This window comes from Pan paniscus, chromosome 8 (genome assembly GCF_029289425.2).
Source record: "Pan paniscus chromosome 8, NHGRI_mPanPan1-v2.0_pri, whole genome shotgun sequence".
NCBI lineage: Eukaryota > Metazoa > Chordata > Mammalia > Primates > Hominidae > Pan > Pan paniscus.
This window is the reverse complement of record NC_073257.2, coordinates 105,676,588-105,696,424: the sequence shown is the minus strand read 5'-3', so window position 1 is coordinate 105,696,424 and position 19,837 is coordinate 105,676,588. Positions and strand designations below refer to the sequence as shown.

Below are 19,837 nucleotides of genomic sequence, written 5' to 3'. Positions count from 1 at the left end.
TGTGTGTGTATGTGTGTGTGTGTGTCTGTGTGTGTGTACGTGTGTGAATAAATGCCTTTTAACATTAATGCAACAGATAATTTATGGAAGGTAAAACCACACAGAGTATAGGGCATTCCACTGGGCAGAGTTATGTACTTACTTGAAATATAAAGCCAGGTCAGTTGCTATTATTGCGACCTCGAACAAATGAATAACTGTTTCAAACTGCCGCTTATTTAGGTTCTGGAAGATGTTTAAACTCTGTAAGATGAAAATTCACAATAAAATGCTATCAATAATTTGCCTCTGATTGAACAAATGAAACTATGCTTAACAAGAAGAAAATCTAAAAGTCTTTCAACACTTTTTTGTTTGTTTTTTTTTTGTTTTCCTTCCTTTTTTTTTTTTTTTTTTTGGCTTGCTTTTAGTTTTTATCTCATGGACTAAGCAAACCCCTGTACTATACTTCAAGTAAGATAATTTAATTTAAACTATAAAAATAGATACTGTTAGCCAATATTCATGTAATCAGTGTTTAACTTTTTGGAGTAAATAAATGTTTTCTTCTAGGACCATTAAAATAAATAACAATAGATTAAAAATGTGCTTGTATTAATTGAGAAGCTTTAATAAAGAATTTCTGGGAGAAGTCCAACAGTCAGACATGTTACTTTATCTACCAGGTAATTTTAGAGTGATCATAGAAACCACTGGTCTTTCAGAAATTGCAAATTACACTCATATTTGTGTATATGTAGGAAAAAATAATGAAATCCTTCCACATTATCCTGAAAATGTTTTCATGCAATTCTATTTTACCAAGACTTAACTAGACCTTTCTTCAAAGAGTTTCTCACTACATCTCTTCACATAAGGATCAGCTTCATTTCTTAGAAAATGAGAATATAGGCCGAGCATGGTGGCTCATGCTTGTAATCCTAGCACTTTGGGAGGTGGAGGTGAGTAGATGGCTTGAGCTCAGGAGTTCAAGACCAGCCTGGGCAACATGGTGAGACTCCTGTCTCTACTAAAAATATGGAAATACAAAAATAGCTGGGTGTGGTGGTATGTGCCTGGGGTCCCACCTACTCAGGAGGAGGCCAAGGTGGTAGGATTGCTTAACGCTGGGGACTGGAGGTTGCAGTGAACTGAGACTGTGCCATTGCACTCCAGCTTGGGTGACAGAGAGAGACCCTGTTTCAAAAAAAAAAAAAAAAGAAACAAAGAAAGAAAATGAGAATATAAGCTGGGGGTGGTTTCTTAAAGCCTAGTTATTCCAAATAGACCATTTTAGTCATACAGGCCAAATGACAGATATATAGTGATTTTGCCAAATGAATTTGACAGTTACAAAATACAGAAAAACTCCACTGGAAAGAAAGAGGAGATAGTCTATCAAACTATATAAAGAGAGAAGTAGCATAATGCCAAAAACAATACTGGCCTGAACACCAAATAATAACAGTAAATACTTACTTAGTTCTTACTACCTACTAGGCTCTAAGTGCTTTGTGAATATTCTTAATCTCTTCACAACAGACCCCAGCACAGAGAGGTGAAGTAACTTGCCCGAGGTTAAACAGCTAGAATGTGGCAGAACTGGTGTCTAAGCCAGTGCAGCATGGTTCCAGAGTCTGTGCTCCTAATCTCTGCACCACACTACATTACCTCTCAAGAGGGAACCCAGGTTCATTTCCTGGCTTCCCCACTTTGGCAGTGGTATAATCCTAGAGACTTCACTTAACATCTGTATTTGTTTTCTCATATGGGCATAATAACAGCTGCCCTGCCTAACTGCCTAGCACTTAGTCTATGCTCAATTAATATCTGTGGAATGGTGAATCAAATGAAATGACAACTGGGAATGCATTTTAAAACTGTAAATCGCTGTTAAAATTTATTGTTGTATCATTATTATTATTAGGTAAAGTTATGAGGCTAGCTCCTGGTAGAAATAGAATTGCAAACCTAAGACCAAATATGGCTCAGTCATTTCAGAAGATTGAAATATTAGAAAGCAATAATTGGACAAGAACTCAAGTTTTAGACACTACACTATGCCTTATATAAATCTTCACTTAAGTCATCTTTTTATAACATTTTCTAGGACAAGAAAAGTGGTGTTTTACAAAGCATATATAAGTAATAGAAGGGAAAATTGTGATTTGTTTTGTCAACATAATGAGTTCATCATAGCAACTATAGTTAAACTTTTAAAATAGCTAGAATGAAGCAATGGGTGTTGACCAGTCTAAATTACAAAAACAAAAGAGAGATTATCTGGATCAAAATCAATGTTTTTTTTCGTTTTTGTTTTTGTTTTTGTTTTTTTTTGAGATGGAGTCTCACTCTGTCGCCCAGGCTGGAGTGCAGTGGCACAATCTCAGCTCACTTCAGCCTCTGCCTCCTGGGTTCAAGTGATTCTCCTGCCTCAGCCTCCCAAATAGCTGGGATTACAGGCACCCACCACCATGCCCAGCTAATTTTTGTATTTTTTAGTAGAGATGGGTTTTCACCATGTTGGCCAGGCTGGTCTCAAACTCGTGACCTCAAGGGATCCGCCCATCTTGGCCTCCCAAAGTGCTGGGATTACAGGCATGAGCCACCGTGCCCGTCCCCCGAATCAATTTCTTACTTGCGACATTTCACAGAAGTCTATTGTACATATCAGTCCAGAATCTCTGAACCAAATCTGGATACAGGTTATTTTCAACCTGGTCTGGATTACCAGGGAGGGGAAAATAAGCGGGGTCATTTTGATCCCACTTAACCTGCCCCTGATTTTGGAACAATGGTGGCCTTCCTTTTGGACTTGGGGTGATCCAGTGGCATACTGATATCAGGGAATCACTGCCTTTATTTGTTCACTGATGAACATTGCTATGTTCCCAAAGTGATGTTTATTATGTGACTCAGATACATACTTGGCAAATTAATAATATTTGAAGCCAACCTTGATTGCTATACTAGGAAAAAAAGCAAGGGGAGGGGAGGAATGTGTGAAAATGCCTTAAACTTTTAGACAAGTTAATATTTATAGCACATTAAGTCATTTAAAGAAGCAAATCAGACTGCTGAATTCAGAGAAATAATTCCCTGGGACAGAGACTTCCTCGTCTCTACCAAGTGTCAGATTGTGCAGAGTATATAATCTACAACAAATCAAATAAATCAAATTTATTATGCACCAATTGTTTTAGTGCATATTGCTTAATGTAAACCTGGACACTTGTTGCTATTTAATAGACGTGAAAGAAAACGCTATATATAAAGAAATATATAGAAACATATGTGACAAATACTGTTTACTCTTATACCTTTTTCCAATCCAAAATAATAAAACAGCTGTATTAAAGTTGATAGATTATCAAAAACTATATTACTTTTCAAAATGAGTCAATACTGGATTTTTAAAAATTGATATAACGAAGAAAAAGGGTTTATAGTCACCATTTCAATACTGCTTCTTTTGTATATAGCACTACATATCTGCATTTCATTCATACCTTTTTCTTCTCACTCATTTTCATTTTTATCTAAAAATATGTACAAGCCTCCTAACTGAAAAACTCTTCCTTAATTCTACATTCTTTTAGATTTTCTCAGTTCTCCCTTTCACACCTGAGGTTCTTGAAAGAAGAGCTTCTAATTGACTTATTAAGTTGTGGATATAGATTCATATAAAAGATCCCATTCCAGTTTTTGTATTAGTTGCTAGAAAGCACTTGGCCAAATTTGTGGCCTGTGTCTGATAAACGTTTTGGCCAAATTTGTGGCCCATCTCTGATATATATTTTGGGTATGTATGGCCTTTACTATGCTCACCTCGTTTTTCTTATTTTTCCATTAGTCCTCATTTTCTTTTTCTTTAGTGTTGTATGTATTCTTCGAAGCTCCATCAAATTCTCTTTGGAACAAAGTGGGACACACACACACACACACACACACACATGCACACACACACTTGCACACAAGTTGGGTTTTTTGTTTGTTTAGTAAGTAAACACAGACTCAGTGATTCTTTAATTAGAGCAAGAGGTCTCAAGATGTGCCCAGCACACAGGAGAAGCAAGGAATTCCTTTCAAGACCTACTTTGACAACACAAAACAACAGCAAAAGAGGAGTTGATGGAGAAGTTATGCTGATGTACATTTGTATTGACTTCTGATATTCAATCTCCTAGACCAAAGACATTGCCATAGGTAACAAGAAGTGAAGGAGGGAAGGCAGACAGCAATGGCCAGATCCCAAATAGAAGGCCTGGAGCTTCATGGGCTTTGCTCAGTGTGAGCTTTACCAACTTCCGGAAAACAAAATCAAAGAGGTGTTGATATGGCTCTGTGTCCCCACCCAAATCTCATCTCGAATTGTAATCCCCAGGTGTTGAGGGAGGAACCTGGAAGGAGGTGATTCAATCACGGGGGCAGTTCTCCCACGCTGTTCTCATGATAGTGAGGGAGTTCTCACAAGAGCTGATGGTTTTAAGTGTGCCACTTCCTCACTCTTTCTCACACACTCTTGCCTGCCACCATGTAAGACATGCCTTGCTTCCCCTTCTCCTTCAGCCATGATTGTAAGTTTCCTGAGGCCTCCCCAGCAGTGCAGAACTGTGAGTCAATTAAACCTCTTTTCTTTATAAATTACCCAGTCTCAGGTAGTAGCTTTATAGCAGTGTGAAAACAGACTAATACAGGTGTGCTCCTTAGAATTGGTGAGAGAATGTTTGAGACAACAAATTGGAAGCTGAGGATTTCCCCAGCTCATTCCTGCACTTCTTCCACGGTACTCGGCAGATAGTTGGCTCCACTCAGGGTTGAGTAATTTTCAGAGGGGAACAAGTGCAAAACCTATGCATATAATGACCACAAGAACATAAAATAATCCATAGAGCGAGTGGAATTCCAACCAAAATACCAACAAGTTTGTGTATGTGTGTTTGTAAATTGACAAATCAATTATAAAATTTATATGAAAATGTAGAGTCAATAAGTACTGGACTCAATTAAAAGTTGAATTAAAATAAACAATAGTGGAAATTACAGAGCAAAATGTAATTTTATAAATATTGATAATGGTAAAAAATTAAAAAATTAATATCATATAAAACAGACATGTGGGGAAAAGTATACCAATTCCTTCATATTTCATAGAAGGGAGTTAGTAGATACTGTAAAGTTAACACATATAGCTTAAAAATGTCAAACATCTAAATGCTCAGCTACAACTTTTCATAATTTTTCATAGTCATTTGTTATTCATTTTAGAGGGCTCTTTAAGAGCTAACATTTCTTGTGATAAAGACACCATTATGTGAAGTTCTGCAATTCTTTCCATTTCAAAAACATTTCTTCTGTTAAATTCAAATAAAGTCAAATGCAATACCTTTTATTTAAGATAAAGGGATTCTACTTAGCAATGAAAAAAATGAATTGACTGGGCACAGTGACTCACACCTGTAATCCCAGTGCTTTGGAAGGCCAAGGAGAGAGGATTGCTTCAGCTCAGGAGTTCAAGACCAGCCTAAGCAACATAGCAAGAATGCATTTCTGCAAAAAATACAAAAAATTAGCCAGGTATAGAGACTCATGCCCGTAGTCCCAGCTACTTGGGAGGCAGAGGTAGGAGGTTTGCTTGAGCCCAGGTGGTTGAGGCTGCAGAAGGCTATAACTGTGCCACAGCACTCCAGTCTTGGCAACAGAGCAAGACCCCATCTCTAAAAAAAGGAATGAATCATGGACATACACAACATGAGTAATCTAAAAATTATTATTCTGCATGAAAGAAACCAATGCAAAAGAGTGTGATTGATTGCATGATTATTCTATCATTGTGCTAATTGTGTGATTGCACTTATATAAAATCTAGAAAATGTAAACTAATCCATAGCAACTGAAAACATTTCAAAGGTTGCCGCCTAGGGCTGGGAGTGGACAGTGGGATGTGCTGTGAAGGGGCATGATACAAGCAATTACTTGGATGATAGAAGTGTTCTGCATCTTGATTGTGGTGCTGGTTTCCCAGGTATATAAAATAGTCAAAACTCATGGAATTGGGCACTCTAGAGATGCAGTTTAGGCTAGGCATGGTGGCTCACACCTGTAATCCCAGAACTTTGGGAGGCCAAGGTGGGTGGATCACCTGAGGTTGGGGGTTCGAGACCAGCCTGGCCAACATGGTGAAACCCTGCCTCTACTAAAAATACAAAAATTAACCGGGAGTGGTGGTGCATGCCTGTAATCCTAGCTACTTGGGAGGCTGAGGTGCGAGAATCTCTTGAACCCAGGAGGCGGAGGTTGCAGTGAGTTGAGATCACGCCACTGTACTCCAGCCTGGGCAACAGGATGAGACTCCATCTCAAAAATAAAATAAAATAAGAGATGCAGTTTATTGTACATATACTTCAATGAAGTTGATTAAAAACCAACTCTGGCTTAAAAAAATAGCTTGGGTAGTGGGAACACATGGAGTCCTTTCTCTCCATGCTTCCTATGTATATCCACAGGGTGACTGCAATGAGGTTCATTAGACGTTAATGAAATATCGATTTCTGGATGGTAGGATTTGAAGCAATTTAAGAAATATTTGTCTTTGATGTTTTTCCTATTGTTTGAATTTTTATAGTGGGCTTATGTAACTTTTGCAACTATTAATGAATATTGAATACATGTATAAATATGTAATATTCCATTTGTTTTCGAGCATTGTGTTGAAGACATTATGTGGAGACAGGTGCACTAGACGAGAAAGGAGACCTACTTCCCAGCCCCTGGCCACGGGCCCTGACTTGCTCAGCTGCTTTCATTTGCTCACGGAAAGAATCTTTTTTATTTTCCCTGACTATTAAAATGGCGATAGAAATATGAATTCTGCATAGCACACCCCAAACAGGTAGAAATGGCTTTAATTCATTCAGGTCGTGGCTCTCGAGCTAGCTGAGGCCAGGGAAAGTACAGGCCGTTCTAGTCTTCAGCATGGTGCCTATGACGCCCGCAAGAGAATATTGCCAACATGTTCTTGCCTTGCTAGTGCCAGTACACAAGGTATTTGATTTCTCCTTCACATTTCTATGTGTAAAATGGGGCAGGTTGAAGCAGTTGATATGAAAAAGCATAAATAAAATTATCATACTTTGGAAAGAGATGTTCTAAATAATAACAAGATTTTGTTATTTATGCTGAGCAATATGTTTTGTCATTTCTACAGTATATTCTAGTATTAAAATTTATACTTGTGCAAATTTGGCTAACAAGGTTTCCACCCATTCATTTGGGTTAAGGCATTGATTTCTGTCTGGTTTAGAGTACAGGCAGTTCTATTCCTCAAAGCAGTGAATCCATCTCTGCTAGGATAGAAGGACATTGCCGTTCAAAGCCTTCTAATATGCAAAACAAAATGTCTGAGTAATGCCCACAGATGCTGAAATTACTGGATAAATCCCAAGGATTTTCCTTATTTAAAAAAATTAAAATTTTTAATGTGTGTATTTTCTTTAGAGAATGAAAAAAATACAAGAACTACATTGTCTCCCCAAAATGTAAAAATAATATCTGATAGGTAACAATCTTTTTGTGTGTGTGTCCAATTTGACTGCTCATAAACAGGCTCTGTGTGACTGCATTGCCTAGCGACTCTATTGACAAGGCTTTAAAGGTCTGCAATTAGCAGGTTGAATGGTATTACAGAGAGGTCCTTGAAAAGATGGTATAGATTACTGAGATGCAATATTCCTTTTTAGAAAGAATAATAAGTCTTTATATAGCCATCAAAGCCAGTTCAGACTGCAAAGTAAATAACATTAAAAAAAATTCAGATGGAAAACTGTAACTCTAAACTGCCAAATCCCAGAAGGAAAAACATTTAAGAAACTAGGAGCCTTCTAGTGTTAAGCATGTAGATATTTGGCAGCTGTTTTAAAACAGTATTTTGTTTTAGTAGGTGACTGTATGATTATGCGATACATGACATTTGATGCTACCTCACTGTGGTATCATATAAACAGTGGGATTTACAGAAAATTCTTACTCAGAAACCAAAGATTGTCTCAACCAGCAAAATAAAGACTTATAACAAATTAGGTAATAACAATTTACTCTTACATTCCTGAGTTATTTTCAGTTCCGCTCCTTCTTTTAATTCTCATAGAACAGGTGTTACCTATGCTGTGAATTCTGCTGCAGGGAGAGATTCTGTCTGCATATCAGAATTAAAAGGGTTCTGGTTCAAAATACAGATTCCCAGGCCCAAACTCCAGAGAGTCTGTTCAGTAAGTGGAGAATGGGGCCCGGGATCTGTGCCTTAACAGCCTGTCTGCCCCCGCCCTGTTAAATTAATGAGTCCGAAAGAGTTGGTCCAGGTACCCATGTCTGAGAACCACCATCTGGACTTATATGATGTTAGCGTTTTGCCAAGAGCATTGCAGAATTAGAAATGCCACAGCAGGTCTGGGATGACAATGGTGTTGGGTGCTGTGTCAATCACAGATTGTTAAAACAACGCAAGCAGTTTTCTTGTTTTTCCATTTTTCTGCGCAGTTGCTCTGCCTTATGAGATTTTCCTGCTTGGCTTATGAGGACCATCTTGGATTTTCATTACCTGGAAGAATTTAGTATTCTCTCTAAACTTGGATATCTTTCTGTATATTCTCCCTGAGCTTTTAATAAAAGATTATTATTAAAAGTGAGAAAATCCCACTCTCCAGAGGGCTCATGTATCCTAATGAGCATGTGATTCTGAACAAGTTCACTGCCTGTGACAAAACAGTGCTCCCCTCAATCTAATGACTCACCTTAATCATTTTTGGTTTGGAACGTTCTTAAGAAAGTATAATTAGACAACATCCACAACTTTCCACATGCCCATATATCCCTTCAATAAAATTGATCAAGGGAAGAAGAATGACTACCCTCTCTGGAAGATCAGTAGTATGTAATATGTGCAATTCACAATGAATTCAAGGGGCTGAGCCGCTCCTGCAGAAAGCCATCTCTGATCCCACCCTCTTTGCCCCTTTCCGCTGCCACTGTCTTCACACAAATGTGGTTTCTCCCTTTGGAACTCTCAGAGCATGGCTCAGTGCCTCTCTGATGGTGGCTACGTCATGCCTACCTCCATGATATAGTTTGGATCTGTGTCTCCACACAAACCCCATGTTCAGTTGTAATCCCCAATGTCGGAAGTGGGTCCTGGTGGGAGGTGATTGGATTTTGCGAGCAGTGTTTCTTATGAATGGTTTAGCCCCATCCTCCTTGGTCATGATACTGAGTGAATTCTCATGAGATCTGGTTGTTTAAAAGTGTGTGGTACCTCCCCCGCATCTCTCTTCCTTCTGCTCTGGCCATATGAAGTGCTCGCTCCCCCTTCAGCTTCCACCATGATTGTAGGCTCCTTGAGGCCTGCCCAGAGGTTGATGCTGCCATGCTTCCTGTACAGCCTGCAGAACCGGGAGTGAATTAAACCTCTTTTCTTTATAATTACCCAGTCTCAGGTATTTCTTTATAGCAATGCAAGAATGTGTGAATACACTCCACTATGAAAGCTTGACTTTCTTAAAGGCATAGACCATGCTCTAAAGCATATGCCCCATGAATGAATAAGAAAATCAGTGACCATGTAGCCTCCTTTCCTCTTTACATTTACATATGCTTGGGGTTCACGGAGCCCTTTTGCATCCACCATAAGCTTTTTCTTCTTTCCCTACAGACCCACAGAGATTCTGTGACTTTCCATGGCTCTCTTCACCTGTCTCAGCTACTTCCAACTTGGCTGTTCAAAAACTAGTTCAATATAGCAATTTCTATCAATTGACTTCAACAAGGGTATACACTATCAACTGCTGTAACTCAAGGCCACCCTTTTTCCAAGCATTTTCTGTGGGTTAGTGCTTTGATCCAGAATTTGTGTTTAGCTGTCCTAAAGAGAGGTTTACGTACCTCATCCTGCAACAGAGTCTTACTGTACTCCAGGTGGTGCCTCTCCAAAATAGAAGAACCATGAAGTCTTGCTAATGGAGATGTGGATCTAGAAGGAAAACAACATGCCATGATTCTAGCTGTTTAAAAATTACACATAGGTTCATACAATTCAGGATTTTTCTTAATGTCTCTCTTCTCCCTCCTCACTCAATTATCTGTGAAGTGGTCAAAAATAACATATTGGAAAAGATTTTCTAGATTTAGAAGATGAGAATATGCTCTTTTGGAAAAAAACACCTTAATTTGTTGAATGCATAAATGATTTAATTGTTTAAACTAAGGAGTTCAGCTCCTTGTATCTAAATTCTTTAAGTTCCCTGGGGCTTATGGCGGTGGACTATGACTTATAAAACATATAGCAAACATGTGGAGGCCCATAGGTTATCTGCATAGAACCAAGATGAAAAGCACTATAAGGTAACATTTCTCTCCTCCCCCAAGACAGTGAGATAAATGTATCTCCCTGTTCCTTCCCATTTATTAACGATTAGATCACAGCTTTATATAAGTAGGGGCCCCAGTCTTTTGTACCCTGTTTTTCTTCAATGCCTTCAGGGTAAAAGAGGCTGATGTCAAAGGTCTAGAGATTATGTGAAGACTCTCATGAAAATATAGAATAAATAATTTTAAAGAAAGAAGAAATAAAAAACATGGCTGGTAGCCTTAGTAGAGAAGCTTTATTTATTTCATGGAGAACAAAACTTTAGGCTGAGAGAGGTCATTGCCAGGTTACTGGCAGGTCAGGGAAAGCAAATACTTTAGTTGGGGAATAATTAGGCCATATCTGATCAATATTACAATCGATCATAATTTTAACACATATTTAAACAACTACTCTGTGTTGGGATTAGAGATTTTTTAAAAAATGAGTAAATCCCAGTTTCTATAACCACCAAACTGCTTTCTATCTTCTGAGATCCACTTTTGAAGCCTCCATATGTGAGTGAGAACATGTGATATTTGACTCTCTGTGCCTGGCTTATTTCACTTAACAAAATAATCTCCAGTTCCATCCATATTGCTGCAAATGACAAGATTTCATTATTTTGGAGGCTGAATAATATTCTATTATATATATACTATATCGATATAGTATATATATACTATATATACTATATAAATATACTATATATGTACTATATATACACTATATATGTACTATATATATACACTATATATGTACTATATATACTATATATAGTACATATATACTATATATGTACTATATATAGTATATATAGTACTATATAGTATATATAGTACTATATATACTATATATGTACTATATATACTATATATAGTATATATATACTACATATATAGTACTATATATACTACATATGTAGTACTATATATACTATATATGGTACTATATATACTACATATATAGTACTATATATAGTATATATAGTATATATAGTACTATATATGTAGTATATATATACTATATATAGTATATATAGTATATATGTACTATATAGTATATATAGTACTATATAGTACTATATATACTATATAGTACATATATACTATATAGTACATATATAGTATATATATATAGTACTATATATATATACACTATATATATATATACACGCACCACATTTTCTTTATTTGAAGATAGAGAGTAGTTTGGTGGTTATCAGAGGCCAGGAAGGGTAGGGAGGTGGGAAGGATGAAGACAGGTTGATTAATGGGTACAAATATACAGGTAGGTAGAAGAAATAAGACCTACTGTTCAATAAATTAACAGAGTAACTATAGCAAACAACAATCCATTGTTATTTCAAAATAGCTAGTAAAGAATAATTTGAATATTCCCAGCATAAAGAAATCATAAATGTTCAAGGTGATGGATATCTCAATTATCCTGATTTGATTATTGCACATCATATGAATGTATCAAAATATCATGTATCCCAAAAGTATGTATATCTATTATGTAGCAATTTAAAATGTATATTTTTAAAAATGAATAAAGCTCAAATCTAGTCAGAAAGGAGTGGTATCTTTAATTCCTTTAGGTTTAAAAACATTAGTTAAAAAATGTTATTGGGAAGCTAGATATTCATCTGATCTCAAAATAACGTTTCACATATTACTTATTAATTGCAAAGGAGAAAATGTTCCTTTACATAAAGAGATCTTCTGGACATCGTCCATAAATAAAATTGATATCATGGGCTTCTTGACACAATGCATTGAGAAGGACACAGCATCACCTATGTAGTATTCCTGCCAAAAAAATGTTTAGTCTGAATTTATTAATCAGGAAACAAGTGGTTAAATCCAAATTGAAAGATATTCTGCAAAATAGTTGGCCTAGACTCTTCAAAAACATCAACATCCTGAAACACATAAAAAGGTTGAGCAACTACTCCAGATTAAAGGAGATTAAAGATATTTGACAACTAAATGCAAAGTGTGCTCCTTGATTAGATCTTGAATTAGAAGGAAAAAATAGCTATAAAGGACATTATTGTGGTAATTGGAAAATTTTTAAAAAACACTTTATATTAGATAATATTATTGTACCAATACTGAGGGTGATCATTGTATTGTGTTTATGTAGGTGAATGTCCTCCTAATTCTTAATAAATATATGCTGCAATATTTAGGAATGAAATCTAGTATTGCAGCCGACTCACAAATGATTTAGTGAAAAAAAAAAAAGAATTAGTTGGCCACATACAGTAGCTCAGGCCTGTAATCCCAGCACCTTGGGAGGCTGAGGCAGGAGGATTGCTTGAGCCCAGGAGTTCAACACCAGCCTGGGCAACATAGGGAGGCCCTGTCTCTACAAAAACAACTTAAAAGTTAGCCAGGCATGGTAGCATACACCTGTAGTCCCAGCTACTTGGGAGGCTGAGGTGGGAGGATTGCTTGGGCCCCAGAGGTCAAGGCTGCAGTGAGCCGTGATCATGCCACTGCAGTCCCTGGGTGACAGGGTAAGACCCTGTCTCAAAAAAAAATATATATTATTTATATACACACACAGACATTCACACACACTGACAGTCTGCAGTCAGGAAGCCCTTCCATCACCACATGCCCATACAGTTGAGTTTACAGAGGAGGAATGATGAAAGAAAACCAGGCCAATGCAGAGGGCAGGGTGTGGCTGCATGCATCTTTCCTGCAAACCTGGAGGCAAGATGGCAACTTCAATCCTGCTACTTCCTATAACCTAGGGAAGGTTTGACTTCATCTTTTGAGCTCATCAGTTAAAGTGGGGGATACTAGTACCTCCTATATGGCACCTCCCTTCACTGTGCTGTGAAGGTTAAATGAGGCAGTAGGTATCAAGTCCTTACTAGCACGCAATAGATGCTCAATTTGTTTCTCTGGAACTGAATTGGCTAGTATACTACTGATCAAGAAGGAGGACGAGGACTTCAGTGACTGTCAGGGGACTTGCATTCTGGAGGAGGGAGCGGCCAGTGTAGGCTGGAACCTTTGAGATGAAGATGTCTCTTGCCTCAAGTCTGGATGGAGATCATCTTTTCAAGACAAAGCCTAATAATAGGTAGAATTGCTGAAGATGAGGAGTCACTGCTTACAAAGTGCTTTTCGCTCAATGAAATTATATATGTGAAACCTGCCTAGCAGGCACTTTCTCAAGTAGGTTTCACATACGTAATTTCACTGGATTCTCACAACAATCTTTGAGAGGTCAACACTTTATACATCTCATGGCTAAGAAACTGAATCTCAAATAGATTAAATGACTTGTCCAAGATCCCCCAACCAAGAAGTAGTTGGTCCCCACAAACCCAAGACTCCAAAGCCCATTCAGTCTGTCTACAACACTTCACTACTTCTGGAGAGGGGTAGTTCATGTGTCAGAAATGAGAATGAAGTGTGGCTAAGGCAGATAGACCATCTTAAAACCCATTATCAAGGAACTGGGCTGGCCATGAGCAATACTGGTGAATGAATAGTCCAATGACATCACAACAATAATAGTAACCATAATAATACCTAAAGTTTATTTATTTATTTATTTTCCGAGACTGAGTCTTGCTCTGTCACCCAGGCTGGAGTGCAGTGGCGTGACCTCAGCTCACTTCAACCTCTGCCTCCTGGGTTCAAACAATTATCCTGCCTCACCCTCTCAAGTAGCTGAGATTACAGGTACACGCCACAACGTCCAGCTAATTTTTGTATTTCTAGTAAAGATGGGGTTTCACCATGTTGGCAAGGCTGATGTCCAACTCCTGACCTCGTGATCTGCCCTCCTCAGCCTCCCAAAGTGCTGGGATTATAGGCGTGAGCCACCGCGCCCAGCAATCATACCTAATATTTATTAACTGCCAAGATCCTACCATGAGTTGAGGGCTTTATATGCATGATCATATTTAATCTTTACAACAACCTTATGTGCTGGGTACCATTATTATAATTCTTACTTTCCAGATGAGGAAATTGAGGCTTAGAAAGTTTAAATAATTTGTGACCCAGTGAATCCAAATCTGCCTGAGCCCAGAGCTTGCACCCTTCTTATTGTACTTCCTTTCTTGGGGCAAGAGAGAAAGATGGCATCGATGTTAAGATGGAAGACCAGCTAAAGTTTGGCAGAAGCAAAAAGACCAGGGAAGTGAAGGGTAGTGAGCCCAGGGGTAGTATTCTCTAGCCTGAGCTGGGGAGTGCTCCATAGGAGTGTACAAGTGTAAGCCTAACATTCATGTACCTTATGTACTTGTTTTTTATTTTTAATTTTTTTCGAGACAGAGTCTCTCTTTGTCGCTCCAGCTGGAGTGCAGTAGTGCAATCTTGGCTCACTACAACCTCTGCCTCCTGGGTTCAAGTGTTTCTCCTACCTCAGAGGCACATGTCTACCTCCTATAGACATGTGCCTATAATCCCAGGTGTGCCACACCCAACTAATTTTTGTACTTTTAGTAGAGACAGGGTTTCGCCATGTTGGCCAGGTTGGTCTTGAACTGACCTCACTTGATCCGCCCGCCTCACTCTCCCAAAGTGCTGGGATTTCAGGTGCGAGCCACTGTGCCCAGCCAGATTCATGCACTTTAATATAGGAATTCAATACTCTGATTAAACAAAGTTGAGAGAAGAAAGCCTGAAGGCCTATAGGAAGAAGGCAGAGGCACATCTGGAAATGAAAACAGAAAGGAAAGGGGGACGCAAACACCTAGGGAGAAAGAGCAACGTTATCGTGAAGGCGGAAGCTTGGGAGGGAATAGAATCCAGCCCTGGAATTTCCAACATGGCAAAGAGGCATTGACTGGGCCAAGGAATAGGGAGAAGCGTTTTTCTCACCCTAAGTACTTTCCAATGTCCACCAATATGTGTCAACATTGGACATGTGTTCACTTACTTCATCTGGTACAAATTATTGGTGCCTCTGTGGTCAATATCATGGCAGAAAGCAGCAGCAAGCATGGCAAAGGCTTCGAGATCTGTGTAGTACTTCTTTAATCTTCCTGTCTAAAAAAATAACATATATATGTATATCTATAATTTATTTGAATTAATATACCTCTATACCAAGTGTAGCCTGCAATAGAGAATAGGCCCACTAGGTTTCTGGAGCAAGTTCACTTTATTTGTTGTGAGTATTGTAGTACTGTGGGTGAAGACTGAACCTTCCTTTAAGAAGGTAAGTGTGTGAATGTCTGAATGATCATCCCACCGGTGCTCAAGGATACTGGGACTCATCTGCAGCGGAGAGGGGTTTGTGCCCTGAATTTTTAAATTACTGATCTAAAATGATGGACCATACCTATTTCTCATCATGCTCAAATGGGAAATCTGCAGGTTTACAAGGATTTACAGCCCTCTGTACCTACCATCAGCAAAGTAAACATGGTCTGCCCCACGTTGAACCCATGCCGCCAATTGTGGTAAGTGACAGCTCGGTACCCTTTCCTCACAGTGTACATCCATCTGGTAAGAACCTAAAAGAAGATGACACCATTCAGACTTTGGAATAGAATTCTAAAGGTTAGAAGGTCTGTGGCAATCTTATCTAAAAAGATGTGTTGGTCTTGTTGACAGGGGTTAAGCTGATGTATTTAGAAAGTTAATAATAATTTAAAATTCAAACTGAGTCCATCTTTTGAACCACAGAAAACATCAGTGAAGCAGAGCCACAGAATCACACAGTATTTTAAATTAAATACCATCTGACCTCTACAGGTACTTTGAATTTCTCCACCACATTTATTTCAAAAAACAGTCGTATTCCACATTTAATCAATCCGTGCTCTGTAAGAGGGAAGTCACTGAAGCGGAATTCGTACAGTTCTGCTGAGCGTGGGTCTGGCAAGTCCTCTTTCTGTTGAAATAAGGATGGGTTGTTTCAGATTACATTCATCTGTTTTCCCTTTCCACTCCCATAGCCAACATTGGGTGTAAACCAAAATTACAATAAAAGAACACAATGTGTGATTCACTGAACCACCATGTGCCAGGCACTGGATGATGCTGTTTGCACAGATTATGCTAACGGCGGGCCTACACGATTATCTCCATTTTACAGGTGATGAAACTGAGACTTGGCCATATTAAAGACTTTCTAAGTGATGGGTTACCATTCTAAATCCAACTCCAGTAGCTCTTTTCTTTCTATGATGCAAAATAAAATGTTTAGTTACAAAAGCCTTACTCATTTTTGATACTCAACTTTTTTTCTGTTCAAGAAATATTCAGTAAACAGTAAACGACTGCTTAATTCAGTTCTCTTGAATTTTCTTTATGTGCTCAGTGACAGTTTCCCACTAGAATGTGAGCTCCCCGAGGGTGGGGATCATCTGCTTATTTGCTGCCATATCCCAAATCTGCAGGTCCTGTCCCATGAAGGTGTTCAGGAAATGCCTGTTGAATGAATGAGTGGATGGATAAACCAATGATTGCCCTGCAGTACATAGGTATACTTGCAGACATTTCATTTAACTCACATCTGGTTAGGATTTCGGATTATGTGAAAAAATAGCCAAGTAGACACATGGCATTGGTGCGACTTGAGAAATAAAAATATGAATCTTGCCTTTAAGGAACTTAACTTATTAAAGTGGCTATAAAATATATACGAGTGAAAAGTAAGCACTTAGAATAATCAGAGAGTATGGCCAGTGCTCCATGCCGAGGGAGAAACTGAATGTCCTTGGACAGGTGGGGAAATTAAAGGAGGAGAGATGCTGGAGGGACATGCATGCAGCTGAGCTGGCAGAAGGAAGCGGAGAGATGATTCCATGTGGGTGAGAAAGTGCTAAGAGGCAGAAATTAGCAACAACTATGTGGGTCTACCAGACAGATCCGCAGGAGAGATTCAGTTCAATGGGTATTTATTTGAATGTGTAGTATGTCCTTACTAGTGCACTGAGGAGGACACAAACAGAGGGAAAGGGAGGTCACTCCCCTTAGTAAGTTTAATGTTTTTCAGGGGACAGCCATGCTCTACTTACACAGATTTCAACACCGAATGGTATATAGCTATTTAAAACAAAATTACGGTTTCTGGTCCCCCCAGCCCCTGAGCCTGGGCTGGCCCCTCACACTCTTGCACAGAACTGTTGCTACACCCAGAAAATCAGCTGAGCCTTCCCTGGAGGTAACATGAAAGTGCAGGCCTGGAGAGAGACTCAGGTACGTGAAGATGGACAAACAATTACGTAGCTGGGAAATGATGCCAGGATAATTTTGGAGAACTCCTCTGAAATATTTGTTACGTTCCTCAATTTTATGCAACAATGATTTGGGATTTGCCCTGAGTAGATTTTACATTCAAAATAGGCTGGTTTTTTAGGAAGTCTACTGGTTCTTTGTCCACTTTATTGCTTCTACAACATAAGATCCTTCTTCCTTTAAATAAGAAATTAGAGAATTTCTGGTGACACGGATGTCAATAAAAGTTTTGTTTTCCAAGAAGATGCCTATTGTTGAGGGCAGGTGGGGAGAAGAAAGGGTGGTCTTCTGGGCCAGGCTGAGAGGATGGTGCCAAAGGTGGAGCCAAGCAAAATGGGAGAAAAGGGAACCTCAGATGACATGAAAACACGGGGGTGGGAAGTAAGCCCCAAAAAAGGGTCAAAGACCAACAGTCTTATGGTAGCAGAGCAAAGGCCCTGGGTGGGAGGACAGAGCCCACAAAAGATGGAAAGGGAGAAGGTGAGATAGTCGATGTGTCTTAGTTTAGAAAGAATGCTCACATCACGGATCGGAAAGAGACGGTGGAAAACAGGTTATAGCAGTTAGTAAGGAAATTAAGTGTGATATTTCCATTTCAATCAGAAGGAATTCAATCCTCTGAAATTCAAGGTCTTGGGGTCTTCGTAAATATCCCAGGATTTCATGGATTCCAGAGGAGCCACTTTCTAGAAACAAGGGCTCCACCCTAATAGTAGGAATAAAACCAAAAAAGATCATCCCAAATGAAATCTAAAACAATTCTCTCACCTGCCAGAAGAAACTCTAATGCTCTTTGCAGAAGGATAATATCACTCAGAGCCCCTACACGTTTTTATCTACAATATCTGATTTTTTATTTTAAAAGCATAAGGCATGCTTTAAAACAGGATCAAATGACTAGAACCCAGGTGTAAAAATAAACAGTAGAATCAGATCTACAGGTGATTCTGGTATTAAGATGGGTACCTTAAAATAATACACATCAATACATTTATTAAAATACAAGGGAAAATAGTCAAAATAGATCAAATGATGAAAAGTTTTAACACAGAGTTAGAATCTTAACAAAAGAATTAAATGTACCTTCTAGAACTGAAAAAAAATCTCTGAAATTACGAACTTATTGAGCGAGTTTAACAGTTGATTGGGCACAACAAAAGACAGAATTAGTGAAGTGGGAAAGTTAATTTCAAAGAAAAATAGTAGGGATGGCCTACTGGCAACAACAGGAAAGAATGGAGCCTTCAGACGCCAGAAGAGAAGCTAGAAATGGCAGGCGGTGCCAGTGCCTAGAAAGATCCATGCTCCACGCTAACTCTGTCATGTTCTCTGTGGTGGCCATGGTGTCATCCAAAGCTATTAAAATAAACTGTGCCTTGATATCCCTAGATTCTGTGCCTGAAGTCCCCTAAGCAGTAGTCTAGGCTACCTACAATTGTAAATTATCTGTATGAATTGGACCAGAGGCGACAAAGATGAAGAAAAGCAGGGAATCAAAAGATCAATCTTTAGAAGAATTCTTTCTTTTTAGCCTTGAGAAATATCAGGAAAGAGAAAACTCAACATTTACTTGAAAAACAAGAAAGCACGTCCTAATATATTATTGATTTATAATGCCTCTATTTAACAGGCATTAAGGTTAGAAAGAAAACACTTACCAAAATTGCAACAAGTTGTTTTTCTTCACAGTCGTCAATTACATCAACATTTAACTTCTCTTGAAATTTCTAAAATGTAAAAGCAATTGAGGTGTGAAATTCCTAAAGGAGAAGATTTCCATCTGATTCCTCTACTATTACAATCTTAGTTAAGATATATTTAAAATATGTGGGAGGAAGAGGCGGGAAGATCCCTGGAGCCCAGGAGTTGGAAGATGCAGTGAGCTATGATGGCACCACTGCAATCCAGCCTAGGTGAGAGAGTGAGACCCCATCTCTAAAAATAAGTAAATAAATAAAATATACTACAATGAGTTCCATGGCAAAGATGCATTCTTTGTCATGGATACAAAGACCTATAGCACCTGATTATGAAGACTTTTTTCAAGAAATAATCTAATATATTTGATTTTTAAAATTCCCCCAAAATGATTACAGTAGCTGGTTTTTTTAAAGAGGTGTGGGTTGTTTGCATGTAGGAAAGAAAAAATGAGTGGCTTACATTTATTTTTGTATTAGCTTATCACAGTTCCCTTTATTACCCCCAGATCTTCTCATCTTTAACATCTCAAACTATC

At 38.4% G+C, this 19,837-nt stretch overlaps 1 protein-coding gene across 1 annotated transcript in view; it reads right to left on the bottom strand.

Annotated features, from left to right (window-relative positions):
- PDE6C (phosphodiesterase 6C) overlaps positions 1-19,837 on the bottom strand; it is a 55,443-nt gene that overhangs the window by 11,859 nt on the left and 23,747 nt on the right. The window contains exons 11-16 of the mRNA XM_003825372.5: positions 19,260-19,328; positions 16,106-16,252; positions 15,765-15,872; positions 15,293-15,402; positions 9,913-10,000; positions 143-243 (exon numbers count right to left, since the gene is read on the bottom strand). Coding sequence (XP_003825420.1) covers positions 143-243; positions 9,913-10,000; positions 15,293-15,402; positions 15,765-15,872; positions 16,106-16,252; positions 19,260-19,328 — 623 coding nt within the window. The remainder of the gene's footprint in view (positions 1-142; positions 244-9,912; positions 10,001-15,292; positions 15,403-15,764; positions 15,873-16,105; positions 16,253-19,259; positions 19,329-19,837) is intronic.